Below are 27,972 nucleotides of genomic sequence, written 5' to 3' on the forward strand. Positions count from 1 at the left end.
ATTTATTCTCAAGGTCAAAATAGCACACACTTGTTTTTAAAGAAAGAAATTATATTCGAGGAACATGTCATTCATTCATTTTCTGCAACGGTTGTGCTTCGAGATAGTTACCGGTAATTCGTGGTCTTTGGTTTGAGGTGGGCTACGCTGTGGAACATTTACCGATTCATCAGAAAGCACTTTAACAAAACAGGACTCCACACTCAAATTTATATACTTAACGGACCAATAATGTTCTTGAACATGTTAGGATTCGATTCGAAAATTGAACCAACCAACTGAGGGTAGACAAGTTAACTACTGTAAAAATACTCTTCTAAAAAAACTAGAGCATTAAAAAAACACGACAATAAGTACACAAAAAGTAAAAAAAAAAAAAAAAAAACAGCACTTTTTAAACGTCTCGACCGAAAGGCGGCTTTTGTAACCACAATCAGCGCAAATTCAGATCATAAAAGACTAAGCAATAAATCACAGCATACACGAAATGCCTCTACGGAGGCTCTTTGCAATCGCGTTTGATGTTTCATGAACTCACTCGACCGCCGTAGGACTAATCTTGGATTTCAAACGGAATTCGATCCACGCGGAATACATGTTTTTCTTTTTTTAACATCAAACAAGCGTTTGAAAGTGTTTTTTGACAACGTTTCCAAATTAAATTGAGTTGCAAAATAATATAGTTTTAAATTGATTTTTTTTAAACAATCCGGAAGTACATCCTTTGACCTCTTCGTTCACACATGAGGTTGGCGGGACACCGGTTGAGTGTCGATGTGTTTGTCATTATTGCAGTCTCTAATTTTTCTCACATTACATACCAACCTAAAAAAATTGGATAAATAATTCAGTATAAAGGGAAGCGGAACCATTTTCATTCGGGTAAGAAGGCGAGCCCGTTCGGAACTGCGTCTATTTACACTTCGCTACGCTAGCAACTAGCCTCTATGCTAGCACTCGTTGTAAGACTTCTAACAACTTCCAACTTGCTCGAACTAGTATGACGTCACTCACGTAAACTCAAATTTAAACACCAAGTGACGTTAACAACGCGGCGTGTACTATCCCATGCTTTAGTTTGACCGAATTGTATTTTTAATCTCCAGGTAGTCCGTGGCAATCGGAAATCATGCCGTCCAGCGCCGGACCCAGCAGCCCCGCCGCTGCTATCGCCGAGGCGCTCGACAGCTCGGCCCGGCTGGTGGACCGACACCTGCAAGATGACCGCTGCTTCCCGGACTTGTCCGAACTTCTCAGCGTGCCTTCTCATAGTAAGTTACAAAGTACTGATACCTGTTTTCAAATGATAGACTAAAAGTAACAAGTCTTAACATTCTTTCTGTTTACGTTTTTAATCTCTAAACATGTCATTTTTAAACATTCTAATGACCAAAACAAATGGACAAAATTGTTTGTACCTCTTTGTTAATTAAATCAAACAATAAAAATGTTTGCATGAAAAATAGTTCACACTGGTACTTCATCGAAAAAACCCACTTCAGCAGTAATTTTGATGACGAAATCTTTTTTCACATACAAATAATACTTTCAATAACACTTGCTGTGAAAATGAAAATGACGTCACATGTTTTCGAGTCAGGTGACAACCAATCACAGCTCGTGACAGGAAATCACAAACAAAGTATTAATTCTTTACTGCTGAATGTAGACTTCTGTTAGAAGAGAGTTGTTTAAGCACATTATAAGGAAATCGTGGAGAGTTATGTTTAAGTTATTATTCATAAATTTATTTTGAAGACATTACTGCGGGTTTTGAGAAATAAACACAAATCACAAGTTAAAACACTTAATCGTATTTGACTTATACACATTCCAAAGGATGACTGATCCGTTTGGATTTTATTGCTGTTCCTTGCAAGCAAATTTAGCAGGAAGGTTAAGGAATTTCTTGATGTTTTTGTGACATGCAGTATGTTAACATGATGACATCTATGCTCTTTAGATATCCCGTCTCTCTCGGGAATGTCGGACATGGATTATCCCCTCCAAGGCCCGGGTTTAGTCAGCGTGCCCAACCTGCCTGAACTCAGCGCGGTGCGCCGAGTCCCGCTGCCGCCGGAGCTGGTGGAGCAATTCAGCCGTATCCTTCCCTTTGTAATCGGATTTTAATTTCTTTTCTGCCCTCAAGAGGCAAATTTGGAATGTTACAAAAGGTAAATATGCTACTAGTTTGCCCTTAACACTATATGTAGATATGCAGTTCAATTGCATGATGGGAGTTTTCCCCGAGATTTCCCGAGCGTGGCTCACAATCGACAACGACATCTTCATGTGGAATTATGAGGACGGGTAAGTACAGTCGCATCAGACTGAGAAAGGTGGAATTTATATGTGAACATATGCATATGTATGTATGTATATATATATTTATTCATTTATTTGTGTTAATATACAGGGGAGACGTGGCCTATTTCGACGGCCTCATCGAAACCATTCTAGCAGTTGGGCTGGTGAAACCAAAACAAGGTGGGAATGTTTGTGTGTATCAAAATTCCGCTGTCATTTTTTGTTCAGGAGATGATCAGTTTTGTTTTTGTTTTCCCAGGGATTTTACAGCCGCACATCCATTACCTCCTTGTGTTGGCCACGTCCGTCGATGTGGTCATCTTGGGACTCAGCTTCCCAAAGAGCCAAGCCGGTGAGTTTTTATCAGTGTTTATTCTTAGTTCATTGTAATTAGAGGTATAATTTCGACTTTAGAGCGTCATGTATTTTAATTAGTCATTTGGGACAACTTGACGTCTCATTCAAAGAAAATATCTTAATGCGGCTGTATGCGGCTTTCATGACAAGCCCTACAGTTTTTTTTTAATTAAATAATCTATACCAAGTATAATTATATTTATTTATTTTACGCATTGTCCCAGGGCTGAACGACAGCATGTCGGGCGGTATGCACCTGCTGCCGGACCCCCTGTTCTCCATCCCCACCGACAACACCCACATCCTGTCGGTGACCTCCACCGACCTGGGCCGCATCTTCATGGCGGGCAAGGACGGCTGCCTGTACGAGATCGCCTACCAGGCCGAGGCGGGCTGGCTGAGTCAGCGCTGCCGCAAGATCAACCACTCCAAGAGCTCCCTGTCCTTCCTCGTCCCTTCCGTGCTCCAGTTCTCCTTCTCTGAAGACGGTAAGCACGCGAGAGACCTCCGCCGAGCAGATAATATCCAGTGTTTATTCATCAAACGTTCTGTTCCGCTTTCCAGACCCGATCGTGCAGATCGCCGTGGACAACTCCCGCAACACGCTCTATACTCGCTCTGAGAAAGGAGTCCTGCAGGTATTCCTATTCTAATCACTGTTTTTGCCTAAATTAAACACACTTGATTTTAGAATGTCTCACAGACAAAATTTCTAAGCTAGGTAAGATATACTGGATCGTTTAATTTCATATTTTTTTTTTTAAAGAGGGAGAACCTGCTCCATGTTTCCATACATTCTTAGCTTGACCTAAAAGCCTCTTTCCATCTGTCAGGTGTACGACCTGGGCGCCGATGGCCAGTCTATGAGTCGCGTGGCCACCATGTCGCAGAACAGCGTCGTTGCTGCAGCCGCAAACATCGCCAGGTAGCTCCCCGTTCAAGCCGAGTTCCTTCAAGTGCTTCCTGCTTATTTCTGTTTGAAACACGAAAGACGTGACGCTGGTTTTGAAACGGCTCCCGTGCAGGACCATCGATCGTTCGGTCTTCAAGCCCATCATCCAGATCTCTGTGATAAGCCGATCCGAGTCGTCCGACTGCCACCTGCTTGCCGTGACACACGCAGGTAAAGGGCCGGATACAAGAAACGTGCTCGGTATTATCATTATTATTTTTAATATTATTGTTATCCTCCCACCTCACAGGTGTGCGACTTTACTTCTGCACTACGCCTTTTGCACCACCGCAACAGAGGCACACAATGGCCCGACCATCTCTGCTCTCCCTGATTCACGTGCGCCTCCCGCCGGGCTTCTCGGCGTCCTCCACACTGCAGAAACCCGCCAAGGTCCACAAGGCGCTGCACAGTAAAGGTAAGCCCTGAGCACAGCGCCGTTTCTTTCTGGAGAACCTCGAATGATCTTGGATACTCCCCGCAGGTATTTTGCTGATGGCGGCTTCTGAGACAGAGGACAACGACGTCCTGTGGTGCATCAACCATGACTCTTTCCCTTTCAAGAAGCCCTTGATGGAAACTCAGGTACTTAATACCAAGAATCCACTATTTATGAGCCGCTTTTGTGTTTGGCCTCATTGGATGATGCAATTATAAATAAAAATATATTTTTTTTTCTATGCAGATGATGTGTAACATCGATGGACACACATGGGCTATAAGCGCCATCAACGAAGAGAGGCCAGGCAAGATTTGTACTCCCCTGAGCAAAGACCTGATCCCCGTCACCGATTCGCCCGTGGTGGTCCTCCAGCACAACATCCCCCCGCAGAAATTTGTCCTCCTTTCGGCAAAGGTTGAAAGCCTCCCTCAAAATGTCAAGTCCCGCTTGAGAACGCTAACTGCATGATTGTCGCTCTTCTGTAGGGCAGTCACATTTTCCAAAAGTTCCGGCCCGTGGATCAGCTCCGTCACTTGCTGGTGAGCTGCGCGGGAGGTGAGAGCGAGGAGATCGAGCGCTTCTTCAAGCTGCACAGGGTAATGACTGGTGCTTGGCACTTCCACAGTTGCAGTCACATGTTTGAGACCGTATCAGTGAAAAGGTGTTTCCAGACTTTTGACTGGTACTGTATTTGTGTCTGGTGTGCTCAGGAGGAGCAGGCCTGCGCTACAGCCTTGATCCTGGCTTGCTCCAACGCCGCTTGTGACAGAGAGGTCTCGCAGTGGGCCACCAGAGCCTTCTTCAGGTTTGATAACAAAAATCTACTGCACCACAATAGTCGAGGTTTTCCAAGATCCCTGTTGTAAGTCTGGGTACAAACCAGTACCTCCGAATTATGTATCATCAGATATGGAGGAGAGGCACAGATGAGATTTCCCGCGGCTTTGTCACCACCCAGCAATGTTGGACCCATGATGAGCTCCCCAGCACCTGGTAAGTGTTTGCTCAATCTATTATCCAATCACTTTTTTTGGTACCTGAAATTCAAGCCCCGTTTGATTTGGCCCATCCAACAGGTATTTTACCCCCGCCGCTGGCCACGCCCTTTGCTCCAATGCAATCGGGGACGGCGCCCATTACCCCCATGTCGGTTGGCCCGGAGGTGATTTATTCCGGGAAGCACAACGGCATCTGCGTCTACTTTGCTCGCGTTCTCGGGTCAGTATGCGGCGTCCTTGTCAAACTCCGATGCGGAGGACTCATGTGTTTTCCTTCCTTTTGCGCTGGCTTCTCACAAACAGAAACATTTGGGATGGGAGTCTAGCAGTGGAGAAAACCATCAGCAGAGGAAGTCAGACTGTCAGTATTGTAAGTATCGTTTTAAACCTGCTTTCGAGTCCCCTAGAAAAAAAAAATAAGTGTGTGTGTGTGTGTGTGTATACTGGCTATAAATATCATGTTTTAATGGTATGCCATTTTATTTTTAATATGCTGGAAAAAAAATACAAATTGCTTCCAAATCACAATATCCAACAGAATAAAACTTTTTTTTTTCCTAAAAATGTTCCGGCCTAGCTGTTAATTTAATATGCACATACATTTTTAGAAGTAAATATCACGTCAACCTTCACGTGTTCCCTGTAAAAACTACACTGAATGTCTAATCTGTTCTTAAACAGTTTTCCTTTTGAAAATCATTGCAGTTGGAAAGCAGCGTTGCACCATTTCATCTGGAGTCGGTCCTGATGGAGCTCTACCGCTTAAAGGAGTTTCTGGACAAAAATTCTCAGTTCAGTCCGACCTCTCTCGGCGGCTCAAGGTAAGCTGACATATAACTCAACATTTACACAGTGAAAGATTTACAGGCTAAATTAAAAAATAAACCTCATAAAAAACTTGTATGCTCACTAGTTTGATCCCTTTCGTAGCTTCGGTTCACCTGGCAACCTGCAGCAAAGACTTCTGGGATTTATTCGGCCGGAAGGTGCCAACTCTCAGCAGGTCCAGCAGGAGCTTCAGAGGAAGTATCACAGTAAGTGGTGACCACTACAAACCCAATCATAAACTTTCTTTTTCATCTTTTAATAACGTTCTTACTATTTTTCCAGCCAAAGCTCAGGTCTACGAGAAAGTGTCCCTGCAGAGCATCCAGGTGCTCGTGCATCGTTCCTACCAGACGTTGGCCCTCTGGAAGCTTCTTTGCGATCATCAGTTCAGCCTCATCATGTCAGAACTGCCCAAGGTAGCGTTCACATTGATGCTTCTCAATTACCCCCACTACACCCTCTATAAATATGATTATTATCAATAAAAAATACAAGTATACCTAAGACAAAAAGCAACATAAATAAACTCCTCAATACTACATTTATACAGTGTTTGTACAGATTACAGGTTAGTCTAAAATTAAAAAAAAAACTTTGTACAGATTACAGGTTAGTCTAAAACGGGAAAAAAAACAAGTGCATTAACATGCCTGAAATAATAAAAATAAATATGTCAGTTCTTATTTTATTGCAATTAAACTACACAATGCTAAAACAAAGCCTTTTCACTGGGATTATTCGAGCCAACCTGCACTTAAGGAAAACAAAGATGCTGTTTTAAGGGTAAAATTCCGGCAACTTGATTGCCAGAGAAGTAGCATTAGATGACACATCTTCTACATTTACAGTAAAACATATTACTGATTTTACACATTACATTTTGTCTTTTTATTTCTATATTTATGTAGGATTTTCAGGAGCAGATGAAGGCTGCAAGTTTCAGGGATGTGGTGATCCGCGGGAAAGAGCTTTCGGGAGCCCTGGTCACGGCGCTCATTAACGTCTACATCAAAGATAACGCCTCGGTGGACGCCATCAGCAATCACCTGCGTGACGTCTGCCCGCTTCTCTACAGCACAGATGACAGTGTCTGCTCAAAGGTGCTCGCCTGGGCCAATTGGTTGCAATTTTCTTCTTTTTTTTTCCACTAAAGGACGGTCTGAAAATTGCCAGTACTAAGTACTTATGTATGTTCTAAAGCACTAAAATTGTTGCTTTACATGAGTACTTAAGTAATGTTTCCTGAGTACTGTATTACTTGAATTAGAGTACTTGAGTAGTAAAATTGATTACTCATTACCTCATGATTACTTCAAGAAATTAACTACTGCTGTTCTGTTGTCGTTGTTCCATTAAGGCTAACGAGCTGCTGCAGAGCTCCAAGCAGATCCATCACAAAGCCGATAAGGAGAGAACCCTGAGAGAGTCTCTGCGTCTCTACCAACAAATCAGCCACCACACCGACCTGCCGCTTGTTTGCGCCCAGTACAGACAAGGTAGCGTTGAACTCAAGACCGCCGCCGTTATTTCCACCAACGACCGTGTCTAATTGGTGCAAATGTATCTCAGTACGTTTCTATGAGGGTGTGCTTGAGCTGTGCCTCACCGCGGCCGATAAGAAAGACCCCCAGAGGCTGGGCCCCCATTTTTATAAAAACGGAGAGCCCGAGGAGGACCAGGTGGGACAGATGGCCTTCCAGGAAAGGTGAGATTTGTAATTGAATCATCTCTTTTCCATGGTTCTTTTTTTTTAATGTATCTTTGCCAGCGAGGTACAGTTGTGGGCAGAAAAATTAAATGCTGTGACCTAGTGACATTCACACAACAGATGAATTAATACAGCGTTATGGACAACTAAATATGCCCACTGCAATTGCTTGTATGTGCCACCAGATGACAGAAAATCAACAGAAGTGTAGCACAGGGTGGACACCCTTTAATATTCAAATATTCTCCCACTGTAAAAAAAAATAAAAAATACTGGAAGCTACAAAACTTTTTGACATCTAATTTCATTGTATACAAGCGATACAATGATGTTCAAGTCATTATATTGTCTTCTTTTCTCAAGTGGGGAAATGTACAATTATCATCACAAGAAACTACCTTCTCCTGAAGCTCGTTAATAGTAGTGACTAGTATACTAGCTTGAATCGCACAAAATATTAAAGGGACAATGTGTAAGATTTAGCCGGTTTTCATGACGGACAGCAGGAGGTGCTGCATTTCCAATTGTCCCTTTAAGTCATTAAACCAACATTTTTTTTCTTTCTTTATGCTGACATTTTTCTTTTTTTTTTTTTTTTGCCTGCAGGTTATCATGTTATAAATGCATCACAGACACCATGCAGGAGCTGGTCAATCAAAGCAAGGCAGCCCCTCAGTCCCCCAGCGTCCCCAAGCAGCCGGGGCCTCCCGTGCTCACCTCGGATCCCAACATGCTGAGTAACGAGGAAGCAACGGCCCATGTGAGTGATAAATGGATGTTTGAAATTCTACTTTTCCTGCATTTTTTTTTTTTAATGAGAAAATCTTCCCGGCTGCAGTTCGAGCATGTTTTCGGTCTGGCCCAGAGGTCCCAAGATGAGCTGTTTCACATCGCCCTGTACAACTGGCTCATCCAGGCCGATCTGTCCGACAAGCTGCTCGAGGTACCGCATGTTTTATTGCAGTGCTTTGGTTTTGGTTTAATTAACCCATGTTGGTTGAATTCACATGTTATTTTGGGCAATTTTCTGGCGGACAAACCAAAAATAAAACAGTACAACAGATTTTTTTGTGAAAGGAGAAGTAAAGTTTTCTTTTCAAATTAAGAGTAAAATAATTGGAACTTGAGGCAATTTATGATAGAAATGTGTTATAGGGACTTTGTTGCAAAATTACTTTTTATACAGCAGCACACTGCCATTATTGACACAATTAACAGGTAGACAAACCAGAAATAAAATAGATTTTACATTAAATCTATCTCTAGAGATGGGTTTCAAATGGGGGTACATGAGATTTTTAACAGGCTCTCTGCAGGCATTTGCAAATCAAATCTAAATTAACAGTTTCTCACACAGCGAAAGGAAGTGTGGTTTTCAAATTAAGAGCAAAATGATTGGAATATGAAGTCATCTATTGTTAAATTGTGTTGTAGAGACTCCTTTGCACAATTCTCTCCGCTTTTATCTCAATTTACACGGATCCTCTCATGTCCAGGTCAATTCACCGTACCTGGAAGAGCATCTCATGCACATGATCAAACAGGATCAGAGCGAGGTCCACAACATGGACCTGCTGTGGCGCTACTACGAGAAAAAACGCAACTTTGGCAAGGCCGCCCACGTGCTGGCCCGCCTCGCCGACATGCACAGGTGTGTGAAGGTGGCGCATCGCTAATGATGATGATGTCAAATGTTACCATTTGTCTTTGCTCACCCGCAGCACTGAGATCTCCCTCCAGCAGCGTCTGGAGTACTTGGCCCGCGCCATCTTGTCCGCCAAGAGCTCCTCCTGCATCTCTGCTCAGGCCGCAGATGGAGAGTTCCTTCATGAGCTTGAGGAGAAAATGGAGGTACACGTTAAACCATTTAAAAGGCAAAGTAGTGGAGTAGGTTCAACATCTACCTTTGTCAACCTTTTTTTTGGTGGCAAAATTGGATTTGAAATCCCCAAAATATAAAAAAAAAAATCATTTTTGAATGAAAGTAGTCCGCCCACACACATAACAAAGCCGCTGGACTTTCTCCTCTTAGCTGGTCCGCATCCAAGTCCAGATTCAGGAGACGCTCACCCGACAGTACTCCAATCATCCGTCGGTGAAAAACGCCATCTCTCAGCTGGATTCTGATCTCATGGACATCACCAAGGTAACGCGTGACCCGTTCAATTTGTTGACGCCACCCAGAGAATAGTTCAGATCCACTTTTACTGGGCTGGCAGTGACTACGTTAAATATTTAAATTTACTTTTACTATTTTATTGACTTAATCATTTCGCAGAAGAGCATTTAAGCAATTCGCTGCCAATGACAGTTATGAGCGTCAAAACTGTTTTTATTTGACTGGCGGTAAATGAGCTAAAAGAAAATGTGTATATCGATATAAAACATACACCATAATTCAGCTAATTCTTTGCCTGTAAAAATAGATATTTGACGTTTATAGCCGTCAATGGCAGTGAATGAGTTTGTGAATTTGTGAGTAAACTGCCCACAAGGATATTTTTTTTTCAGTATTCCTACTTTTTGTTTGGATGTTTTTCTTATGTAAAACTTACAAAGTCAATGGAAGTTGTTTGTAAATGCGGTTTCCTTTCCATGTGCAGCTCTACGGGGAATACGCCGACCACTTCAAACTCTCCGAGTGCAAGCTGGCCATCATTCACTGCGCGGGACACTCGGATCAGATTCTGGTGCACTCGCTATGGCAGGAAATCATCGAGAAAGGTTGTCGCCCCACCACGTACAGTACAACCAAGCTAGCGTTTTGCTAACGCTTGCTGATTTGTCGCCGCTAATCTTGTGTGGCAGAACTCTCAGACACGGTGGCCATGAGTCCCGTCGACAGGATGCAGTCGCTCAGTTTGAAGCTGGTGTCGCTGGGCAAGATCTACACGGGAACGCCGCGATATTTTCCACTAGGTTAGCATCGGTCGCTCGTTTTCGTGTGCCGTACGGGTGAGTTTTATCCCTAGTCGTGTTGCCGGATAATTTAGTCGATGGCGGCATTATTATTGTAATTTTTCATCCCTTATGAGTTGTCGCAAGCAGCTTGTTCAAGCCTGTCCTCTCTGTGGACTTGTTTCGTTCCGTCTGAACTTCAGTCATAGCGATTCTTTCCGTTGAGGGAAAAAAAAACTGTTTGGTTCGGGGAAACTAAAACATTTATTAAACAAAAAACAGGAAGGAAGACAACAAGGTCCTTTGTTTCGCGAGGAGAGCGGATAGGAATCTGAATTCGCAGATTTCCGAGTCTGGTTATAGATCTTTTTTTTTTTTTTTTTTTTTTTTTTTTCCAGAATTCCTGGTGAAATATCTAGAGCAGGAGGTCTGCCGCCTCAACTGGGACGTGGGCTTCGTCACGTCCACCATGCAAGAGATCGGGGTGCAGCTCCCGCGCCTCCTGGAAGTCTACGACCAGCTTTTCAAAACCAGGGTACACGCCTGAAATCACATCCACCCGTCGGCGTTAATTTCAAACGCGCGTGGTGGAAATACGCATGGACGTCGTCCGTTTTAGGATCCTTACTGGCAGCGCCTGAAGAAGCCTCTGCACTTGGTGGAGTGCATCCACGTGCTGCTGTCGGGTTATGTGGAGGACCCCAGCAGAGTGCCCGCCTATGACAGGTAATTGTAATTCAACTCCTGGCCTCTGGAGGGAGCTGGATCATCATACTGAAGAGTTCTACAGCCTCTAAAAAAAGAAATCCTTGAAACAACGCCCGTGCTCTTTTTCCACCAAATTCTTTGGCCTTGTCTCCTCAGACGGCGTTTCACCAACGTGTGCCTGGACAACATCTGCGGCTACCTGGTGGAGCTTCAGTCCCTCAGCCCCAACGCCGGCCTCCAGCACATCATCGGCAACTTCAAATCTCTGCAGGCCAAACTGGACAAACTCCACTGACTCTGTCGCTCTTCATCCCTCGGCTGTCCCGTCGGCACGCCGGACGCAAATTCACGTATCGGCCCGAGTCGCGCCGCTCGCAAAACGTTAGTTGAAATTTTGGAAGCGAGTCAGACTTTTCCGAATTTACACCCTGAAATTAGCCGCGAACGCCAAAAGATTTCTCACTCGCCCTTGTAACCATAATGTAAGGGTATGGCTGTGAAGAGAGCGAAGACGCCGCTTTTATAATTTATTTGATTGTGTCCCAAAACTCAACGTTAAAGTGTGTAAATATAGTACAGACACTCCGGTGAGTTTCACAAGGGGACACATCAAGCCCAGACCGCAACATTTTTTTTTTTTTTACTGACATTGTATATATAAAAACAATTGGATTATATTTTTTAATGCGTCCTTTTTTCACTTTTGGCTCCTCCTCCACAGCATCGATCTCTGTCAAAATGGCGCCTGGCTTGCTTATAATGCGCCGACGCAGAGGGATGCCAATTTGTCTTTTTGTAATTACCTTTAATTAAAAACGCCACCCAGAGTTTCCCGTACAGTCGTCATAAAAGGAAATTCTCAAATTGTTTAATTGTTCAATTAGTTGCTGTGCACTGGCGTGTTTGCGCAATTATCTTTACTGTATTTTAGCCTAATTGGAATAAAGATGTTTTGATGTATTTTTTGTTGTTCCTGTTGGATATTACTCCATCAAATGTTTCAAAAAAATCTGCTCTGTTATGTCGATTTTATTTGTAGACGCATACATGCGCATCAATAAATGAAGAATGTTTTGGATGTGGAGTTTAAATTCACTAAATTTTAGTGAATTTGAAAAGCTTGTGATGGATTTGTTTGATCATTTTATTTACAGCGATCACCGCAAAACACCAACAATCCAGTAAACATCCCACAAAATTGCAGTATTGCAGAATATTACTTAAAAGTTCAATTGGATTAAATTTAACAGATGAATTGATAAAAAAAAAAGAAGCATCTATCAAATGCAAATTTTGAACAATTAATTCAGTGATTCTCCAGTGTACCACTAGAGGGAGCCTTTTTGCCACTAGTGCTCACAATGCACCTCATTTAATCCCAAATTTGACTTAAATTAATTGACATTAAACTCCAGGCTCTTACTTTTTTTTTCTTTTATTTATTAAAAGTAAATGAACATTTTGACAATAGAAAAAAATAGTCAAGCTAGTGTTGAAATACAACATAAGATAAAAAATAGCATTCAAAATACAACATTTGTGTTCAAATGTGCTTCTAAATCTTGCACAGATTTAACATCAAGTCACATGACTTTTTTTGTCAATATGGTGTGCAATTTATATTGCCATCCATCCCTACTTAAAAATCATGAACCAGCCATTGTGAGCCAGAGCTCCATTTTAGATACCAGTAACCACTTTATTTTCCTTTCTTTATCTTTTACAAGCACATGAGAGTTTTTTGACCCCGTGCAGGAATATGTAGGGTATGATGCAGGTGTAGGAGGCCGCGATGTAGCTGGCCACCTCCACCACCAGCGAGGAGGTGCGGAAGCTGTTGCTGATGCGCAGCAGCAGATGAGTCAGCCAACACACCAGGAAGACGCTGGCCACCGCCACCACGCTTTTGGCCGCCCGCACTTGCGACCCGGCGTTGGTCTTCCCCGGGGGCGGCTTGGGCGGAGCTCCCGCCGCCATCCCGGCGGCCATCCCCGCGTCCGCGCAGGAGCTGCGGGCCAGCGCGCCCTCGTAGACGTTCTCGGGGCTCGGCAGGGAAACGCTTCCGACGGCTTCTTCGGGAGCTTTGTTTTTGCCCGGCTCCCCTTGGCGACTCCGGATCCGTCGCTGGTTCTTCATCAAGGTCACCACGATCTGCCCGCTGGCGAACAACATCCCGGCCAGAGGGATGGCGTTGGCCAGCGTTAGGTAGAAGACCTCGTAGGTGTATCTGGACAAAGCGTCCGGGAAGACGTCCACGCAGTCCCCCTCGCTCTCGTTGGTGGTCTCCACGCTGACGAAAAAAAAATGCGGAATGCTAAAAGCCACGGCTGTGACCCAGCTGCTGGCCAGGAGGCCCAGGACCAGCCCCACGTTGTCCAGCTTGACGGGGGCGCCGCCCCGTTTCAGGGAACCCACCAGCTTCTGGTGCCAGAAGGCGCTGATGAAGAAAGTGGTGAAGATGCTGCTGGTCTCGGACAGGTCGGCGCAGAAGCGGAAGATGCCGCAGAAGGCCTCGCCCAGGAACCAGCGGCCGGCGAAGTCGGCGATGGTGTCTGGGAGGTCCACCAGGTAGTTGGTGATCAGGTTGGAGACGGCCAGGTTGATGAAGAGCACGTCGTTGGTGCAGATGTTGGACCTCCTCGAGGGGAAACTGCTGACGGCCAACCAGTTGTTCCCGATGATCCCCGCCAGGAACATCAGCGCTCGGATGATGGATTCCACCAACTCCTCCGCGTCCATGCCTGCCGAACCGCTGCTGACTAACGTCTCCCAAGGATGCCTTGAGGACCGATCGACTCGGGGACTTTTATGAGCGAGCGGGAGACACCTCGGCCAATCAGCTTGTAGTCAACGCGTCCTCGCGGCAGCTTTTACCCCAGGGGAGCCTCGCCTTGGGATCTGCAAACAAAATGGTGGAGCATACGCCATGATCACGATTTGAACCCAATGTTACCCACAACATTAAACTGACTTTAGTATACAAAATTGCCCAAAATGGTAACCGGTTTCCTACTCTGGAATTAAGCAAACAAAATAAAAATTTAAAAAGTAAAAAAAAAAAAAAAAAAGGTAAAAATACTAATATATATATAAAATCACAAAAAGAATGAACATCCTTTGATGTAAATATCAAAGGATTAGACAAAAACTCAAGGGTTAAACCGGGTGATTAACTGTCCAATTTTGTCACTTTCTGTCGACTGAAAATGACGTCACAGTTAGTGTTAAAAAAATGTTGATTTTACCGTTAAATACCGGCAATTTATGACCAGAAAAATACTGTTAAATTACAGTGACGCATTTTCTACATTTGCAGTCAAGAATTGTATTGATACTGTTGGGTTCACAAAGTACATTTTGTACTTGTAAAATCAATAATATCAATACAATTCTTTACCAAATTGCCAAATTTTACTGTAAAAACAGCTTTTTTTTCTTTCGGCGCAGGTAACAAAAACAAATATTTTAGTATTGTGATTAATACTGTTCGTGGAATATGAATGTGACCGTAAAATCCCAACAGTTTTTTCAATTGATCCCTGACGGCCATTTTGCCATTCTACGGCGACTGAAAATGACATCACAGTTGCTCAGGTAACAACTAATCATGGCTCACCTGTTTTCTTAGACCATGTGACATTTGCAATCTGAGCTGTGATTGGTCATTACCTGAACCAGGGTAACCATGATGTCATATTCAATCGACAGCAAGTGGAAAACAAACAAAAAAAATGGCTCCATCAGAAATGAATGAAAATAGTGTATTTTGCGTTTTAGTTTATTTATTTGAGGAACCAAACAATGTTTTTTCAGAAGTCTGTGTTTAAACTAATGAGGCTGAGTGGATGATCTTTAAACGAAATTAATAAATAAACGTTCCTCTTTAGGGAAGTCCTGAAACATGGAGTGGGAAAAAAAAAGTAAAAGCGGTGCGAGTTTCTTTTTCCAGGTCAATAAAAATAACAGCTCGGGGGCCGCAAAGGCTGCGTGGTAAACTTTCACGTCAGCCGACCGGCGAGTGAAAGCTCCACCTTCGGGCTAAGCCGGAGGCGGCGTACGCGCTGGAGGCGCTCACAGGACGGCATGATTCCGGAGCGAGCGTGCAAGCAAGCGCTCGTCTGCCTCCACGTCTTTCCTCGCCATAGCTTTTTTTTTTTTTTTTTTTTACTTTTGTCTTGAACATGTTTGTGTTGTTGTTCGAGGGACTCTATCTGCTCTCCGGCCGGTCTGAGACTTGAGCGAGCCGGACAGGACGGACGGGATGCCCGGTAGCGGTAGCGGCAGCGGCGCCGGCTCGCTCCGAGCGTCCGCCTTCATCCCGGTGTGCACCGCCGCCTGCCTGCTGGTGGGATCCACGTCGCTCTTCTTCGTCTTCACGTGAGTCACTTTTACTTGTTTTGGGCTCAGGGAGGAACACTTGCACCTTTGAGTGCATTTGAACACGATGTCACTTTTCGAAAAGCCAAGTCCGGTACAGTGTTCCCTCCCTACATCGCGGCTTGGTTTTTGCGGTTTCACGCTATACCGGGTTTTCATTTATGGCTATGTCTTTTTCAGTTTTTTTTTCTTTCTTTTAAGTTTTTAAGCCTTTTTTTCTCAACAAAATAAACCAAACCAAAACAAAAAAAACGAACTTAGTTTTTGTTGGTTTTGATTAATGTCCATATCTTTAATGCAGGTTTACTTTATTTTTTTTTTACCAGTTACTAGTTTACTATTATTTCTCTTGATCTTAAAAACAAAAACAAAAAAAACACGTATTTGTATTTAGCTTTTCAACAAAAGAAACAAACTGAAAATGGTAATAAAAGCTTTTTTGTCTATTTGGATTCATGATCATAACTTTAATGCAGGTTATTTATTTTTATTTTTTTCCTCCCTCTTAGCAAGACCACACAAAAAAGTATCGATTTTGTGTTCATCTTCGAACCAAATAAAAAAAAGGAACAAAAACATTTTTTTGGGGGGGGGGAGGGGGGATTTTGACTCATATCCATAACTTTAATGCAGGTTTACAAATTCTCTTGATTTTTTTTCTCCTTCTAAGCAGGAGCATACAAAAAAAGATTGATTAAATGTATTTAGTTTTTTGTAACAAAAGAAACAAGCTGAAAAAATGTGAACAAAAGGAACAAAAAATGATATATAATTGGTATTCATTTTTTAACCAAATAAACAAAAGGAACAAAAAAATTGTAGATTTTGGTTTGATTCATAACTGTATTGCAGGTTTACCTCACTATTTACTATTTCTTTTAATATTTTTCCCCCTCCTCAGCAGGACCATTAAAAAAAATATTGATTTTATGTATTTAGTTTTTTAAATATTTTAAAACACCTGAACCAAAAGAACTTTTTTCTTTTACCTTTTCTTTTACCACTGTTGACATGACTGTTTTTCCATTCAATTACAATTTCCGCTTCCAATGATCACGTGTCCCCAACATGAACGGGACCATATGCTGCTCATGTGCTATGACACTGACCTGGTTGGCTGTCAGCGGGCCACCCCGAGGTCTCACAGCTATGTAGCACACTTTTCACTGATAAGGCAGCTTCCCATCAGCCCTATTCATGCTCTGAATCAAACAACAAATAAAAAATACACTTTTCAACTGCCACTGTTTGCATTAAGATTGTAAACATTCCTTGGAGCCATGTTTTGACCCATTTGTGGCAGGCACTTGGGAAGAGTCCACTTGTGCTGCGTGTGAGCTAGTTCGTATATAATAATCCTAATAGGAACAGAAACAACAAAACAATCATATCAATATTTGTACAAATGAGAATAATAAAAAAAAAATCAGTGTGTGTATATATATATATATATATATATATATATATATATATATATATATATATATATATGGTGTCAAATTGGTTTGGATGAAAAACACCTTTAAAAAGTATCATCATTTTTTTTTACTGTTAATACTGTCCGAAATAGTACACAACATCACAATAAATCATAAAACGTTACCATTACCATTGTTCGTAAAACATTTAATGTTTTTAATTTCTTGGAAAAAAAAAAAAGCAGCTCATTTTCATAGTTTGCATTACAAAATAAGCCCACGGGCTTCATGTTTGACACCCCATATATACGCACATGTGCCCTGCTGACCGTGACCTCCGGGTGCCTAACATAACCCTCCTTAAGATCCATTTCAAATCATTCTTGCTACATTTGTCTTTAAACCCGGAGATTAACGGCCATAAAGAAACAAACATCCGCTATTGGCTTACTGAATGAATTCTCCCCACCTCACTATCGCGTCCATCGTGACCTTTGAACTGCCCCACTTTCTCTTCTATATATCCAGCCCATCCAGGCCTTCTGATATTGCCATGTAGCAGGTTGGTTAAGATTAAGGTCTGCTCGCCCCTCCCCCACCCCACCACTGGGGAAAAGTGAGTCTGGAGTATTTGACTTTGGCATCGTGCAGATGCATAAATAATTGCTTGTAGATTTTCCTCACAAACTCAACCCCCCCCCCCCCCCCCCCCCCCCCCCCCCATTTTGGCCAGATGTGTTTATATGAGAAAAGCAGCCTTGTAGATTTCATTTCTGCCTCGCTTGACTCTTCCTTGCCATCTTCCTGCTTTTGTTCACGCTGACCTTGAACTTGTGTTTGAATGTTACACCCTACCCCGCCCAAAATAAGTAGAAAATAGAAAAAGTCACTCCTAAGCTTCTGGTACTAGTTTAGCACGTGTCGATTTGATACAATGCGTTGGTTTCTTTTGTACAAAAAACCCAACATAAAACAGTTGTTGTTGTTTTGTTTTTGTTTTTTTAGAAAAACAAAATAATTGGCTCAAATTGATCTATTAGATGTGGTTGGATTGGATTATGGTCATCCATAATCGGGTTATTTTCGAGCCAGTTATTTTAAGTGTGTACAGACAATTTAGAAAATTTCAGTCCAAAAGAGACTGACACAAATTTTGGGTTCTTTGTTTCACCCAAATTTCCAACATCCTTCTTAATAAATAAATAAAACAAATAAATTGTTTGAAATGTAATAACCCCATAACGAACCCAATTTGGATTTATTCGTTTTGACCCAACATTTTAGGCTATCCCCATTTTTTTCCTGCATAAAAGCCGACCCGAAATATCATAGACTGCGTGAGGCGTTAAAAAAAAAGTCCAGGGAATCATCATTGCAGATTTTAATAGGATAATTGTCGCGTACTATGAATTAGCCGCTAATATTTGTGTGTGTGTGTGTGTGTTATCCCAAATGTCAGCGATGTCATAAACGTAAGAGCGCCGCTTTTTGAGCAACTTTCCAGCTCCGGCCGACTGATGGACTGTCTGCTGTGCCACTGACCCACTGCGGGGATGAGGGCGACGTGAGCAGCTTACGCTGTGTGTGTGCGTGATTTAATACGGCTCTAGCGTCCGGGCTCTTTTCATTAGGTGGGGCTTGTCTCATTGCCGTAATGAAGTGTCCTTCCCCGCGGTCCAGATGGTCTCGGATGGGCCCGGCGGTGTCAGTCCACCCGTCCTCATTGTGAATCCGGTCCTCAAGAAATGGGCCGATGATTTGTCACACGGTCGCGACATGATCCAATTAGGCGACGGTCGAGCACAAGCGGCGGTACAAATCATTTGATTGGGATCACTCAGGTCCCTTTTATTTATTTATTTTTGCTCTCTAGTACTGGGGACCGCAGTATTCTAGTATTTTATTTTTTTTTAAGTATTGTTCTCCGTTGTTCTCTATCTCTAGTTTCAGCTACAGCAACTATCAGATGTCTCTCCATTGTTGGATATCTATCAAGTACCATATTTTAGTTGGATTTCTGCTCAAGTTCTGATATTTAGTACATTCATCTAGTACTGCATCAGAGCTATTCAATATCTATCTCGCTAACTAATTTGCTATCTATATCAAGCTAGATATCGGGTGAGCTAGATTGTAGCTAGCTAGACAGAGATCGCGAGCTACCTATATTTAGATATCAATCGAGCTATCTATATCTAGGGACATAGCTAGCTATAGCTAGCTAGCTACCTATGTACCTACCTTGGTAGCTAACTATCTTAAGCTAGATAGCTAGCTAGATAATGATAACTAACTAGCTATCACTAGCTGCCTATCAAGCATACCTAGCTAGCTGTAGCTAGCAAGATCTATCTATCTATCTATCTATCTATCTATCTATCTATCTATCTATCTATCTATCTATCTATCTATCTATCTGTCTGTCTGTCTGTCTGTCTGTCTGTCTGTCTAATAGCTTGCTTGCTTGCCAGAAATAGCTAGCGAGCTAGCTAGCTAGCTATATTTCGCTATAGCAATCTAAATCTAGTTACGTGGCTAGCTATGGCTAGCTAACTACCTGTCTCTAGATATCTTGAGATAGATTATGTTTTATCAATATTTTCAATGACATAATGCAGCTTTGATTCAATGTATTCACTGTCAGTGACATATTTTCACTTTATTTATTTTTTTTATCTGTGATAGAATGTATGTACTCTTTAAAAAAAAAAAAAGTAAAAATCCATCCCTGGCATTGAATGAGTTGGGTGCCCTCCCCAAAAGTAAATGAGCAATGATGTATGCTGTACTGCATATACGATGCACTGCATGATCCAGGATATTCGGTGCCGACAAACCACTGTGAGGATTCCACAATGGACTGTCAGAAAGGGCCTGTAATCCAGAGTTGATAATCCGTTGGGGAGGGGGCCGGATTAGTGCTTTTGCATCTGGCGTGGCATCAGCAATGGGGACCCCTCCCCCACAGCTTCACCCCACCATTACCGGCTCCCCTATCAATATATAACACTTATGAATGACCGACAGTTATTTGCCAAACGCTGCGTTTATTAATGATGCTTTTTTCATATTCTGATCGCTTTATTCACTTCAATCAAGCATTATGAATATTCCCGGAGGTCCTTTCCATACTCCCACCGTGTAACCTGATTACTCAGATCCGCCGTCTAATCTCACACAACGGTGACATCATCAAAGCGCCGTGCAATTTCATACGCACGCCATAATCATAAAGCAAGGGGCAAAACAGCGCGCTGGTTTGGTCATTTTAATCATCATCGCGTTATTTTCCTTATTTTTAATCCGCTATCATTAAAAAATAATAACGCAATTAGCATATAATCAACAGATTCATCTCCAGTGCAAAGAATTGTGTGGGAGCTCCCTCGCTAATCCTCCTGATGTGCGAGCAGTGATGAACACGCGCTAATACTTGCTTATCTTTCACTGTAAACAATTACTTTTGGGATCCGCCGCTGCTGCCGTGGGAATAAACGGGATGAAGATTATTCCCCCCCCCCCCAAAGTCTTTGTTGTGAACTTGATTTGCGTTAACCTCAACCTGGGCGAGGACGGATACTCGCCAGGCACACTATGGTCAACTGTGCAACTAATATATATATATATATATATATATATATATATATATATATATATATATATATATATATATATAATATATAGTTGCACAATTACATAAAGTAATTGATTACTTTAAGGCTTAATTCTTTTTTTTTTAGACCTGCCTTTTTGTCAAACAATTAAAAAATATAAAAGGAATGTTTAGTAGCACTTGGGATAAAATTTCTGGACGCTTAAAAAACAAAACAAAAACTATGTCTTTGGGATTGAACGAGTGAATTTGTTGTGTTAAATTTATTGTGGCAAATGATCTAAAATGCACAAATGAAACAGTGCAGTTAACATTTTGAGTTAATGAATATACTTACTACTCTTTCACATAAGCCCTATCGATGATCTTTGCACTTTTGTTGACAGAAGAAGACTCAAAAATGTAAAATGTAGCAAAAATACATAAAATTTTTAGAAATGTCATCAGATAAAATACAACAAAGCACGTGCCATACTTGTCTGTTATACGATAAAACTGTGAACCAAGCTAGCATGCTAACGTTTGCATGTTTGCATGCTAATTGGTACCTTAAATGCTAATTACTAACGTCTAGCTAATGGCTGGTTAGCTCGAATGCTAATTTTAAAAATATTTCTGGCATCAATCTGATACACATTTACGAATAACAAACGTCATTGATTTATACTTTATTTAATCAACGTATCACAGAAACAACAACACTTTATTATCCGGTTTACATTTCACAATAAAATTTAACTTTACACTTATGAAATGAAGCAGCTTTGTAACCATAGCAATATAAATTAAATAGAATTTATATGTTTGTTAACAAGTAAACAAAATAACAAGTACTCCAATTTATGCTAGCTAGCCAGCTATTTACGCTATTATGCTAGCCAGCAAATTTATAGGTGTGGTGGCATAGCTACTAAAAGCCAACTTAGACTGTTTGCTTTCACAAAATCTCATAAGTTTCTCTCCTTTTTTTTTTTTTTAATCAAAAACCCCCAAATGAGAATTTCACCATTTTGGACATATGAATATGTCAAATATTCATAATTTTGGGTAATTTTGCAGATGCCCATGGCTGTCAGTGAGCATCTGCCCCGCCGTGCCGCCGTGCTGCGCCGTCCTCTTCCTTTTCGTGCTGGCCAACTTCACCATGGCCACGTTCATGGACGCCGGCGTTCTCCCCGTGGGTGAGTAGACGAATCGGCGTCGTACAATGAACCCCGCCCGCCATTTTTATTTGTAAACCGGCAGCCGACGAGGATGAGGACAAGGACGACGAGTTCCGCGCGCCGCTCTACAAGAACGTGGACGTCCGGGGCATCCAAGTGAGGATGAAGTGGTGCGCTTCCTGTCACTTCTACAGGCCGCCCAGGTGCTCGCACTGCAGCGTGTGCGATCGCTGCGTGGAGGTAAGTCCGTTCAAAATCGGCGTGTGAGAGAGAGAATGAGAGGGAGAGAGAGAGAGGAAATTGAGGTGAAGCATGATTTTTTGGCCCTTGGCATTTTGAGATTTGAGGGAGAGAGAGAGAGAGAGAGAGAGAGAGAGAGAGAGAGAGAGAGAGGGAAGGAGGGCGGCCATGACATTTTAGAGAGGAGAGGGAGGGAGAGAGAGTGCAAGAGGGAGAGAAGTTTTTGACTGGCATTTTGTATGTGAGAGAGGGAGTGAGAGAAAGAGCGAGGGAGGGAGGGAGGGAGGGAGAGAGAGAAAGGTCTTTGGTTGTGGCGTTATGTGGGTGAGAAAGGGAGGGAGGGAGAGAGAGAGGGTGGGAGGTAGATGGTTAAGGGAGGGAGCGAGTGGAGGGGAAGCATGTTTTTGGCCACGTCAATTTGTGTGTGTGAGAGAGAGAGAGAGAGAGAGAGAGAGAGAGAGAGAGAGAGGGAATTGAGCAGGGAAGTATGATGCATTTTGCCATGACATTTTGTGTGTGAGAGGAAGAGGGAGGGGGAGAGAGAGCAAGGGAGATAGAGTGAGGATTTTGGCCATAGCATTTTGTGAGAGAGGGAGGGAGAGAGGTTTTTGCCCGTGGCATTTTGTAGTTGAGAGAGGGAGGGGAGTGGAGGGAGAGGGTTGCAGGTAGAGAGAGAGGAGGGGAAGCGTGATGTTTTTGGCCATGTCATTATGTAAGAGAGAGAGAGAGAGAGGGTTTTTCCCGTGGCATTTTGTCAGTGAGAGAGAGAGAGTTTTTTGCCATGGCATTTTGTATGTGAGAGAGGTAGCGAGAGAGAGAGGGTTTTTCCCGTGGCATTTTGTCAGTGAGAGAGAGAGAGTTTTTTGCCATGGCATTTTGTATATGAGAGAGGTAGTGAGAGAGAGAGTGTGAGAGAGATGAAATCTTGGAGGGGGAGCATGAAGTTTTTGGCCATGGCATTTTGTGAGAGAGAGAGAGAGAGAGAGAGAGAGAGAGAGAGAGAGAGAGAGAGAGAGGGTTTTTCCCATGGCATTTTGTCAGTGAGAGAGAGAGTTTTTTTGCCATGTCATTTTGTATGCGAGAGAGGGAGAGAGAGAGGGCATGGGAGGTAGAGGGAGAGAGAGCAAATTGAGGAGGAAGCGTGATGTTCTTGGACATGGCATTTTGTAAGAGAGAGAGAGAGAGTGAGGTTATTAATTGATGTCATTAATAATAATTAATTCAATGTTAACACTTCAAATGAAGACATTTTTGTTTGTAAGTCAACTTTCCTTAACACATGGATTTTTTTTTGTGCGTGTGGCACCGCGCAGGATTTTGACCACCACTGTCCGTGGGTGAACAACTGCATCGGGAGGCGCAACTACCGCTACTTCTTCCTCTTCCTGTTGTCCCTGACGGGTCACATGGTCTGCGTGTTCGGCTTTGGTCTGCTTTTCGTGCTGCACCACGCCGAGCAGCTGTGGAAGCTGCACTGCGTCGTCACGTATCCTCACCGAAAGTCAACTTCTTTCCCGCCTCACTTTTTTACCCCCCCTTAACTGCGTTGCAAACAGTTTGGTGGTCATCAGCATATCGGGCCTGTTTTTGCTGCCCGTTCTGGGCCTGACGGGCTTCCATCTATTCCTGGTGTCCCGAGGACGCACCACCAATGAACAAGTCAGTTCACATTGTTAAATGAGCCGCTGGGAACCCATGTGGGCGATATAACCTATTTTAGATCCTTCTTAAGCCCAACACAGAAAAATGAAAAAAAAAACCTAAAAACAAACATTATATATATATATATGGACTATGATTATTTTTGTAGACAAAATCTCGCAAATCCAGCTGCAACTACATAGCAATGTCAGAATCATTGCGTTTTAAATTTTTACATGTTTTAATCATCTGCTAGAAATTTCAGCTCCCTACTGTTTTTTTTCCCATTGATTCTTTTATGGTATCATAAAAATATCAAAAAAAATTTCCATGATTTGGCACATAATTTACTCCCAAAAACGTTTTTAGGTATTTTTTAGGTGTCCAAAAGTTACATATATATATATATATATATGTAACTTATTACGTGCCAAATTATGGAAATTTCTAGCAGATGATTAAAACATGTAAAAATTTAAAATGCAACGATTCTGACATTGCTATGTAGTTCCAGCTGGATTTGCGAGATTTTGTCTACAAAAATAATCATTGTCCAAATTTTTGATCATATAAAGCCATTATAATTACAATTTTTGAGATGCATTTTAATAGGATTTACTACATTAATTTTCCTACGATTTTTGCAACATTCTGTTGAACTTTGTAAGCAAACAGAAAATTCTTTGCTGACTTGTGTTCCACCTCGAGAGAGTAGGTGGCAGTAGAGACCAGTTAATGGCAGACTACAAAGACAGACCATACCATTTTTCAATGTTTTGTGGGTGTTCATGAATTTAACATACATATATGGATACAACTGATGCCACTGAACAATTTAAGTGGTTGAAGGAAAAAAAAAATCAGAAATAACTTGAATTATTACACCTTTAAAAGCATTTTCAAAATAAGGGGAAAAATGCAAATAGTTTGCAAAGTGTGTTCAATAGGGTTAAAAAAGTTCTCTGAACTTTCCCAATTTGAGAACAGCCGAATTAAAAGCTCTCTTTCCATTTCGGCACTTCATTAAAACACAAAAAAAAAAAAAAAACATTTGTTTTGGTGATGTTTCCACAGGTCACCGGAAAATTTCAGGCTGGAGCAAATCCGTTCACGCGAGGTTGCTGTAACAATCTGGAGTACTTGGTTTGCAGTCCTATCTCTCCAAGGTAAAATATTTCTCACAACATTATGACATAAATTCAACATTACCATCAGAATATTACCAATACAACACCATTATGGAGTAAAATTGCCCCTCCCAAGACGCTGTTGTCTTTGTGACCCCCAGGTACTCGGCCAGACCTCGCAAAAAATCCGTGATCCACATTCAGCCTCCCTTCCTGAGACCGGAACTGGACAGGCAGCTGTCAATCAAAGTGAGCGACAACGGCAAACACAACAAAGTCCCTGCCGGACCGGAACCGCAGAAAACGCCGCCCCCTTTGCCGCCGAAACCAGAACACAGGATGCTGAAAAGTCATCTAACCGCTGCGGAAGGTACAACATTTGACATTTACTGATCTACGGCAAAAACTAGGCTAAATTTAAATACACAGTGTCAAACTAAAATGTGCTGCCATCTAGTAGTAAGCAGTGAAATTACACCCAAAAAAAAAGGAAGTAAGGTAGGACAAAATCTCTTAATTTACATCAACTAATGTGCTTTCTGTAGGATTTGAAAACAGGAATTGAAAAGTATTTGATGATCTAGAGCAAAACCTAGGCTGAACTTAAATACTGTGTTAGTGTCAATCTGCCATCTAGTGGTAGGCAGTGGAATTACAGCCTAAATAAACGTAAGGCCTGAAAAACTTAAATATCAAACCACAAACAAAAAATTCAGCAAAATCGTGAGACCACAAACCCGAAATGACATTATGTATCGCTAACATTGAAAGTCCAACAAAGAAACATTACTTTTTAGTCAACGTATCATCATTAGAAGTTGTTAATATTTGTGATCAATTCCTTCAATTCAGATGTGAGCCACCAGTGCAAATCCATCATCCCCGTCTCCATTCCCACTGTGCCTCAGCTGCGACCAGTCCTGGAGGCCATTTCTCGAGGATCGTCGCCCATTCCTCCAGAGCAGGTGCCCTTTTGTCCCTTTTCTCAATTTCCCTCAGTAAGATGGCGCTCCGCCGAGCTGACTTTAATGTGAGAAGAATATAGCGCCCTCTGTTGGTGAGAGTTTAAGGTTTCTGTCGGCTCCTGCGTGTCAAAATTTGCTCCTCCTTGAACCTCAATGGTTTACCCAGTTTTCTAGCTATTATAACATCACCTCCGGTAACCCTCGCGGTGGATAGCGTAACACTTGGAGTGCGTCATTAAAATTTAGTTAATTTGTATTACCGATAACGATGAAAACATGAATTTTATACTGCAGCTACTGAAGACATCAGAGGCTCCAGGAGACAGCAAAAGTCCAGAGACCAACGAAAGCCCCTTGAAGGGTACCCTGCCCCCCTCCTTGTCCCCCTTACAGGCCGCCACCTTGTCCGGTCCCATGACGCTCAGCTCGCGCTCGCTCAGCCTCCGACAAGGCGCTCGCCACATGAGCGCCAAGTCCCAGTCCAACCACAGCGGCGGCACCAGCAGCTCCTACGAGAACCTCATTGCCACCACGGACCCCCAGTGTCGCCCCCATAGAGCGGCGCCGGCGGTGGGCTACTTCATGAGCCTGGGTCCGGATGTCGGCGCCGTGACACGAGGGCCTCACACCTACAGTCCGGTTTTTGTGGGCGTCGCCCGGCATTCCCCTCAGCCCAGGGACCCCTCGCCTTCCCTGCAGGGTCTCTCGTCCCGAGACTCCTCCCCTTCCTTCCCGGGGTTCATCCAACGAGAGCCGTCCCCCGCTTTCCAGGGTCTAACGTCCAGAGACGTCAGCTCGGGGGGTCTACCCGCGAAGACCCAAAGTTTTCGAGACAACCTCCGGGATGTTAGTTTGACGCCACAGAAGTCCGCCGGCGCATCTTCCGCCCGCTTCGACGGCCTCGCCAAAGCCCTCATGGCGTCCAAGCGCGAGCTGGAGGAGAGGGAGCGAACGCTGCGCCTCCACGTCCGATCCCAAGCCCTGTTCGGACCGGACGCCTGCGTCTACGATATCCCCTGCCGGCGCAGTCTCCCGCTGGACCCCGGCCGACCGCAGGGCGCCCGAGGGCCCACCCCTCCGGCGTACGGCTCCCGGGAGTTCCTGATGAGCACCGGCGTCCTGGGGTACGGCCCCAGGACGTCGCCCCTCTCCGCCTCGTCCACGTCGTCGCTCGCCCGAGGACCCAAACCGCGCTCGGCGTCTCCGGGCCGCCGCCCCGCCGAAAGACCGCCCGTCCCTCCGTCCACATGCACTCTACCCCGTTTACCTTCGTCCGCCACTCCTCCTTACGCACTCTACGGGACGGCGAAACGCCCCTCGCTCACCGCCTCTTCCGAGGGGAAGGACTCGTGAGAAAAGCGCCTCCCCGAGCGGTCTGTGATATCGATCACTCCCAAATCAACTTTTGTTCTTGAAATGGATGGAAAAGTGCAGAAATGAAACGCATCCCTTCCAGTGCCCGCCCCCCCTCCCCCCTCCCACCGCCACGGAGGGAATTCAGCATCCTCTTATCCGCTGTAATAGTAAAAACTGTGAAACAGCTGTCAATCAATCATCCCTGCAATGTTTATGCGTATGAGGAACTCCCCTGCGTGAGATGAAAGATGATATCATAATATGAGTGTAGAAAGGTGATTCACCGGATATAAAAACATCTTACTGTGCTCCTCTAATACAGAGAGAATCCAATTTTTTTTATGTGTTTTGATATTGCTTTTTTTGTTGTCTCCCAGTCCATAGAATTTGATACTTGTTTATATGAACAATAAACATATTTTGTACCTCTCACGTTTTCTTTTTCAGGTGTGATTTAAATCAGATGAGTCACCCTCATAGGGACACATTATTTGGTACACCAAAATTTCCGCCCTTGGAAAGACTTGCTTGAATGCGGTCCATCTAAAATTATTATTTTCATTTATGTTCATTCAGGTGTACTTAATATAGTAAGAATACAATAAAAATGTTTATATATGTAATAATATTAGTTTCTGAATTAATTTTGGATCAGAGTGATGCCAAGAAAAAATGTACTGTAGTTATTCGTGCAGATCTTTTGGGACAATTTGGCTCCCTCTAGCGGACATTTGTGGAAACGTCTTGCAATTTCTATCAAGCAATAAAAAAAATTGTACATACCGTATTGAAAGTAAAGACAAATTGAGAAAATGTTAATTGTTGCTTTAAACCAAAGTAAGCCTTGGTACTTTTGTAATGATACATGCTTTTC

At 43.0% G+C, this 27,972-nt stretch overlaps 3 protein-coding genes across 3 annotated transcripts; 2 read left to right on the forward strand and 1 right to left on the reverse strand.

Moving 5' to 3' along the window:
* The first annotated feature begins 644 nt into the window (after positions 1 to 644).
* nup155 (nucleoporin 155) lies at positions 645 to 12,276 on the forward strand. Its single transcript, XM_088435085.1, has 34 exons — positions 645 to 882; positions 1,107 to 1,271; positions 1,964 to 2,101; positions 2,214 to 2,310; positions 2,417 to 2,487; positions 2,567 to 2,659; positions 2,889 to 3,152; positions 3,229 to 3,302; positions 3,498 to 3,589; positions 3,690 to 3,787; positions 3,867 to 4,034; positions 4,101 to 4,201; positions 4,302 to 4,472; positions 4,544 to 4,654; positions 4,769 to 4,863; positions 4,966 to 5,051; positions 5,135 to 5,276; positions 5,360 to 5,426; positions 5,762 to 5,877; positions 5,987 to 6,090; positions 6,167 to 6,300; positions 6,793 to 6,984; positions 7,242 to 7,380; positions 7,454 to 7,589; positions 8,199 to 8,352; positions 8,431 to 8,535; positions 9,089 to 9,243; positions 9,314 to 9,443; positions 9,625 to 9,738; positions 10,196 to 10,316; positions 10,401 to 10,511; positions 10,889 to 11,025; positions 11,110 to 11,216; positions 11,355 to 12,276. Exons 2-34 carry the CDS (start codon positions 1,130 to 1,132, stop codon positions 11,491 to 11,493), a joined length of 4,104 nt encoding a protein of 1,367 aa, XP_088291211.1. The 5' UTR covers positions 645 to 882; positions 1,107 to 1,129; the 3' UTR covers positions 11,494 to 12,276.
* Positions 12,277 to 12,911: 635 nt separating this feature from the next.
* Positions 12,912 to 14,086, reverse strand: ora5 (olfactory receptor class A related 5). The gene has a single exon (XM_088435087.1). It carries the CDS (start codon positions 13,935 to 13,937, stop codon positions 12,912 to 12,914), a length of 1,026 nt encoding a protein of 341 aa, XP_088291213.1. The 5' UTR covers positions 13,938 to 14,086.
* Positions 14,087 to 14,708: 622 nt separating this feature from the next.
* On the forward strand, positions 14,709 to 27,530 carry zdhhc8a (zDHHC palmitoyltransferase 8a). The gene is made up of 9 exons (XM_088435086.1): positions 14,709 to 15,575; positions 21,666 to 21,787; positions 21,852 to 22,009; positions 23,323 to 23,495; positions 23,566 to 23,668; positions 24,725 to 24,816; positions 24,939 to 25,147; positions 25,630 to 25,742; positions 26,037 to 27,530. Exons 1-9 carry the CDS (start codon positions 15,460 to 15,462, stop codon positions 27,093 to 27,095), a joined length of 2,145 nt encoding a protein of 714 aa, XP_088291212.1. The 5' UTR covers positions 14,709 to 15,459; the 3' UTR covers positions 27,096 to 27,530.
* The last annotated feature ends 442 nt before the right edge of the window (positions 27,531 to 27,972 follow it).

Source organism: Hippichthys cyanospilos, chromosome 15 (assembly GCF_059441005.1).
Source record: "Hippichthys cyanospilos isolate Australia breed blue-spotted pipefish chromosome 15, RoL_Hcya_1.0, whole genome shotgun sequence".
NCBI classification, from domain to species: domain Eukaryota; kingdom Metazoa; phylum Chordata; class Actinopteri; order Syngnathiformes; family Syngnathidae; genus Hippichthys; species Hippichthys cyanospilos.